Raw genomic sequence first — 6,741 nt, forward strand, 5'->3', positions numbered from 1 at the left:
TAATAATAAAATTGCATTATTCAAACAAAATAGAAGCTCAACTGGACGTGGCAGATGTGCCTTTATATATTTTGAACCATTTCTCGAAATTTAAGCACAATATATACACTTTTAGAAAAATAAATACACTAAATATAATATTATTTAATTGGGCACGTGATGCTGGTAAATTGGCTTAAAGAGTGAAATAAGTATTGTATATTAACATATTTACCAGTAGAAAAAAGGATAACCGTGAAGGTGAAGATGAGCACATAAAGGATCCTCATTTTTTTCCAAGTAAAGAAGATACTGATTAATTCTTTAATGAAGAATTCGGTTCTCAGTATAAACAATTAATATTCTGCTTATTAGAGTATATTTAATTATCGTTATCGCCGTTGTCTCCTGGATTATTGGTGTCAAGCTTTTTCTTCTGAAATGTTTACATATCATAAATTAGTTTGAGGAAAGATATGTGTGTACTAAAATCGTTAAAACTGATATAAAAATGATTTAATTCGCAGTGATGTAATTCTCACTAATTCAAATTTAGAGAGCGTCGAAATAATTCTTTCACATTTCTCATCAATTTTTAATTATTGAAAGGTTACTTTCAACACTGATGGACAGAACATTTTTTGTTTCTGTTATAAACTTTAAAACTAAAAAGTGACACCTTCTTAACATTACTAAAACTAAATAAGTGTTATTTGTTTAATCTTCGATAATATTTCTCACATTCTCATCATTTATTATTCAGAAAGGATCAGAATCGTCCGAAATATCACACTTCAGTTTTTCAATGGATCTTCATGTTTTGAAATTCTTGAATCAGAAATACAAGATTTGACGATTGTGTTTTATACATCGAAAATTTTATACAAAAATCGAATAATAAAGAGAGATACGTACATAACAGTTAAAGGAATAATTGTAACAGTTCAAAAGACTATAAATTTTCCTTCACCAATTTTTTGATCGGACATGTTTTTTACATTGTTGTATGCATTTAAAATACTTATAAATAAATTGCAAGTTCTATAGTTTTGAGCCACACGACTTGAGATACCGAAAAAAGTTTCAAGGAGGAATTATAGTTTTTAAAAAGTTTTGAAAAATTTTATTTCAACCAATTTTTCATAGTACTCATCAATTTTAAGCCAAACGAGGGCAAACATGGACAGAAATTTCAAGGAGGAATTATAGCTTCTTAAACTCCCTACACAATTTTGAGTAATCGTTTCTCGACAGAACTCGTCGTTTTGAATTTCTATACAATCGGAATTGATATAAAAAAGTCACATATTTCAATTTTACAGCAGAAGACGTAAGATGTGTAAAAATTGTCTAAAGAAGACTTGTTGATTTTCAAAAATTATATGTAAAAGTCGTAAATTCCTATCTTTAGCATAGCAACGCGAGAACCGTACTATAAAATATTGCTTCAATACAAAGAAATGATTTTATCTAAATCAAAAGTATAAAATTATTATTGGAAATAATTTTTTTCAGTCAGTAAATTATTAACGAAGAAAAAGAACGTTGTTATTGGTAGAAATAAATAAAAAATTGTGATTAAACACTAAATACTTGAGATAGTTAAATGTGATTTTAAATTAGGAAGACACTTATATTACCTCAAAAAAATTTAAGTTGATCGACTAAAGTAAAAGTTCTTAATTGGTAAGAATTAAGTGGGTTTTAATATAAGTTCACAAAATATAACTTGATTCAAAGAAGCAAATTCTTGCTTTAAGGAACAGATAGTATTATTGAAAAAAACGTAATTTATCAAAGTACATGCAGCTTAAAATGCAAGGATTATTAAAATTATCTAAAAAATACCACCACTGTTTACAAATTTGAATAAATGAAATGCTACCATATAAATACAACTTTTGTATAGAAGTTTATTGCAATATAAATAATTATAAGTTAATATTATTTCAATATCAATAGTTTTTTATTTTTACAGGGTAAATACGTGGTATTTTTTCAGAGTGTATACTTAATTACGTAGAAAATTCGAAATATGAAGATGCATAGAAAAGCTAGAATCTATAATAAGAGATATTTTTGCTAAAGAATTTAATTCAAATAAGTGTAGAATATTACCGGGGCAGACTTCCGTATGTGGATCATTGTCTAGAGTCTAGAGTGTCGTGACCGTTCAATCTAGACGGCCTTTTCGGGCTCTAATCAGGTGCTGGCTAGCACATCATGACTTAACATTTTTCTAAGTTTGAAACTAAAATTTGTCATCTACATTTCGAAAAAAGTCCAGGGTGTTTCAAAATACCAAGCATAAAAAATGAACGTTAAATAAATTAATTATTTCCTCATCATCTAATCCGTCTTTTTGAGTTGACTAACCATAACTATGAAAATAACGTTTTGTTTAACGAAACCATTTTTTTTTCGTTTTTAACAAATATTTTGTTAGATCGATAATTTGGATCAATCAATTAACAAATTTTTTTACGTCAATAACATTTTTTATTAAAACATCCAAAATTTATTTAATTCGACCAAACTTTCACGTACATCCAAGAAAATAGTTTCTTTATTTAAAGACACTCATTTTCTGAGTGTGTATTTCAACTTTTTTGGCGTCGCTGATTCTATTGATCTCCAAAATCTTGCTCATGTTAATCTGATTTGCGTGATTCTAAATATTTAAATATTCGATTTTTTTTAATCTGCAGTGACTTTGAAGTATATTTCAAAAGTGCCCCTCGTAAATTTAATAAATAAGTTTTTGTTGGAAGAATTTCTTTGCAAGTAGAGAACAGTTTCTTTTTATAAGAATAGAAAGAAGGACTATTTTAGAAAAAGTGAAAATTGGTCATTGATCTACGAAAAGTGAATTTAACTCTTTTCGAGATTATGCATTGTGATAAAAACTGTATTTTATACTACTGAATCATTTCCTACCTACTCTGTATACTATATACACATGCACACTATATACACATTGGTGAACCACTCACTATTATTTCAAAACGTGTCTTTATTATAGAATTATATTTTTTTTACGACGTTTAGAAGAATTGGAAAATCGAAGGCATATTATCTCACGTGTGTAGCGATAAACTACATCCTGGGGTGTGTGACTTCTTGGGAGTTCGTTCACGGTGTCAATGTTCCCCGCAGGGAATTGCTGTGTCGATGTCTATGGGGTTGGGATTGATTTACGAATGTGCTGTGGTTGATTTCAATATCGCATTATATGAAAAAGTTATAAATTCATTCAATACAGGTCATTTCGTTTCGATTTATATTTTCATTCACTTCTGAAAATCTCCAATCTGATTTAAAAGTTACTATACCAGAAGCAAATAAATAAAAGTATGCGGCAAAGAATTTGTAAAACATTTTCAACTGAGTCTAAAAATCAGTGAAAAATCTCTGAGTGATGAGTGAAATTTACATATTCATTTCTCAGTAATTCGAGTTAAAAAGGTTGTACCGAAAAATATTAGTGATTCTTTTTAGAATTTACTTTTATTTGTACTTCACAGGAAACAATAATTACGACAAATCCAAAGTTTTTATTCTACCGGAACATTTGTTTTTGACAGCCTTTGCATTTTTCCATAAAAATCTGAACAACTGCTTCATTTTTTTATTCATCTATTTTTAAATCTTAATCTCCTCATAGTTTTCGAAATCCAGGAAGTTTTTGAAGTCAAACGATGTTTTGAATCTCTTGAAAATTTTATAGTAGAAATAGATTTACAATTTTTCAATGTGGTAGTTCTTTCAGGATGCAAATCGCTTTTACTTTTTATTAAACTGCAAGTGCAGCTTCTCATACTTCTGAAACTCTGAGTGCTTTCATTTTTTCTGAATCCTTTCTTATTACATTTGCATTTTTTAATCTTCGACTTTACTTTAGAATCAAAAACTTGAAAATCATGTGGCACAGTCATCGTTCCCTGATTCGTAGTCTTCTTGCACGTGTATGGAATTTCAAATGGAACTGAAGATTGTGGTATTTTATTATTTAAATCTTGTCTCGTATTCCTTGAAATAAATTCATTGTAGTTTTGAAATACGGTATTGGAGTCATCAATAGTTTTATTAATTTCGCTTTCGCTTGTTACATCACAGCATCCAGATGTGGGACCTTTAGCGTTTTTATAGAGAAAATAAGATGGAGATAGATTTTTCAACTCCTCCTTGGAAATATTTATTGGCTGAATTTCAATATTTGATGACGGAAATTCTCCTGTGTCTGTTTCGATTTCTACAAACTTTCTTGATTTATTTTTTTCAAAATCGGAATTGCTCCGGAGCCAAGGCGATGATTGAAGAACTACATTATCTGGAGGACTCTTTCCTCTGAAAGTTTTTTCTACCTCACATATTTCCTTATTATCCGGCAGACCCCGGTGCTCTGACGAACCATCTTCATCTTTTACTTGAACTCGTCTTTTTAATTTACTTCGTAAACGTCCTCCAGTTGCTGACAAGCACTGGAATAAAATCAATTGAATTTTGAACTTTTTATAAATAATTATAAATATTATAATATTCGAAGTGGCTCATTGCCCTGATAGCGGTATTGTTGGAGACCCAAAAAGCTTAGTACTTTGCTCGAAAACCAAAAAATGTATTTTTTAAATCTAGATTAAACTTCCGCAAATAGCTTTCTTGCAATTTTCTTTAAGGTAAAATAGAACATTTATTCAGCCCGCCGATAACGGGGCGATGGGTACTTGTCAAGAGTAGCTCGCGACCCACCCACAAAGGGATGGAATAGGAAGAAAACCCCACTTTTCTAGGTGTAACTATTAAATTCGCTTGTTCTTATTAACAGTTAATAGGGTCAGGTTAAATACATTTTTGAATTAATTAAATTTAATGTTTGGATGCACTTCTACTTCAGAGAACCCTGGAAAAGGGGATAGTTTTAATACCGCTACACCTCGCCCCTTTTCTAGATCTCCTATCTATGACATTCCCTTCAGGGTAGGTCGTGTACTATTATTGGCAAGCACTTACAGTCCCGTTATCGGTCGCCTGACTAGATTTTCGATTTCATAAATCATATATATGTTACAGGCAAAATCCGATGTGCATAGTCCCTCCGCGAATTGCCTGAGCGGTGCCAGGCAAAGTCCGAAGTAGCACTTTCACTTCGGACTCTGCCTAGTTAAATCGCGAAGTGCCCGAAAGGCTCAGGCAACGTCCGGAGTAAAAAGAAAACTTGCGGGGTTTACTTTTCCCACTGCATAGTAAGCTGGCTCGAGAATTTACAATTCCAAATAGTCTACACTCCACAGATCACAATTGTGAACAGATTTGAAAGTTTTTATTTTATGAATGACCAGCATGAAATTTTTAAGATAACTTATTGAGTACATTTATCCATTTTTGTTTTAATATATTTATTTAACGCAAGTTATTCTCTAAAAATTACTTAGAAAACATAAATAATTAATTATTAATATTTTTATTGTTCTAAAATGTGAATAGTTTCCGATTTCAAGCCTTTGCAAAAAAACCGATTATTTAATGCGATTTCATAGATATATATTCCATACAAGGCACCAGTCTATTATTTGTAATAAATAGATTATTAATAACAACAATGGTTTATTGTTAATTTATTTGATGAAAAATGAGTCAATATACGTGTAAAATACTTTTTATTATAAAAGATAAACTGCAAAATTTTATAGATAAGAAAAACTACAATATTTATTGTAAAAACCAACTTTTCAGTAAAAAAGAGCCAGTATTAGGTGTTTCGGTTTTAAAATTTGTTATTAATATGTAAAATATTATTTTATTGAGATCAAAAATCACTGTTTAGACAACACTACTAAGATTTAGTATGGCAAATAAAAAATCTGTCTTAAATTAAAATAGAGAAATTGAATATCTGCTTTAAAAATGGTTTAGCAATAACACTTCAAAACAAAACTTCCTTTAAATTTCGTATTAGTTTCTTAACTAATAAAGAAATGTTATTTCCCCACTCCCTCCCTTCCACCGCCCTTTTATTTAGGGACTGATGCACCTACTTAGTTATCCTCAAAACAACAATAGTTTAATCTAGTTACTCACGTGGTCGTCGCAGTTTGGAAGAATTTTGAATAGAAGTTCTGGTACTAATGTTGGAAGTATTATAAAAGCAAATTTTTTATCTTATAGTTTGAGTTTCAGTGTACATTTCCGAATAAGTTGTTTTTATCGCTTCGGAATAATATTTATAAACAGACAGTGTTTTTGAAAATTCTTAACGATGGCTGACGAAGCGGAAAATCAAGTGATGAAAATTAAATTCGAAGACAAATTCAGTGCCCTCAAAATTGTATTTCGTATTCGTATTTCGAATTTAGAAAAATACTACGTTAAATATGATACATCTTGAGTTTTATCTTTTTAGAAAATAACTTGCCTTAAATAAATATATTAAAACGAAAATGGATAAATGTACTGAATAAGTTATCTTAACAATTTCATGCTGATCATTTCAAAGATAAAAACTTTCAAATCTGGTCACAATTTCGATCTGTAGATTATTTAGAATTGTAAATTCTCAAGCCAGCCTACTGTGCAGTGGAAAAATTAAACCCCGCAGGTTTTCTTTTTACTCCGGACTTTACCTGAGCCTGTCGGGCACTTCGCGATTTGATTAGGCAGAATCCGAAGTGATAGTGCCACTTTGGATTTTGCCTGACACCGCTCAGTCAATTCGCGGAAGGAGTAGACAGACTGCGGTGTGACGGCATATCGGATTTTGCCTGT

The 6,741-nt window shown here is 30.4% G+C and overlaps 1 protein-coding gene across 2 annotated transcripts in view; it reads right to left on the reverse strand.

Annotated features, from left to right (window-relative positions):
• Nucleotides 1-303: 303 nt before the first annotated feature.
• LOC117167555 overlaps nucleotides 304-6,741 on the reverse strand; it is a 7,444-nt gene continuing 1,006 nt past the window's right edge. Inside the window, exons 2-3 of one of the 2 annotated variants that reach the window (XR_004466408.1) lie at nucleotides 3,061-4,460; nucleotides 304-415 (exon numbers count right to left, since the gene is read on the reverse strand). Coding sequence is in view for 1 of the 2 variants with exons in the window: in XM_033352578.1 (XP_033208469.1) it covers nucleotides 3,612-4,460 (849 nt within the window). In the remaining variant the exon portion in view is untranslated. Of the gene's footprint in view, nucleotides 416-2,921; nucleotides 4,461-6,741 lie in introns of those variants that run through there. The other variant, XM_033352578.1, reaches the window with a different exon arrangement.

Source organism: Belonocnema kinseyi, chromosome 2 (genome assembly GCF_010883055.1).
Source record: "Belonocnema kinseyi isolate 2016_QV_RU_SX_M_011 chromosome 2, B_treatae_v1, whole genome shotgun sequence".
Lineage (NCBI taxonomy): Eukaryota > Metazoa > Arthropoda > Insecta > Hymenoptera > Cynipidae > Belonocnema > Belonocnema kinseyi.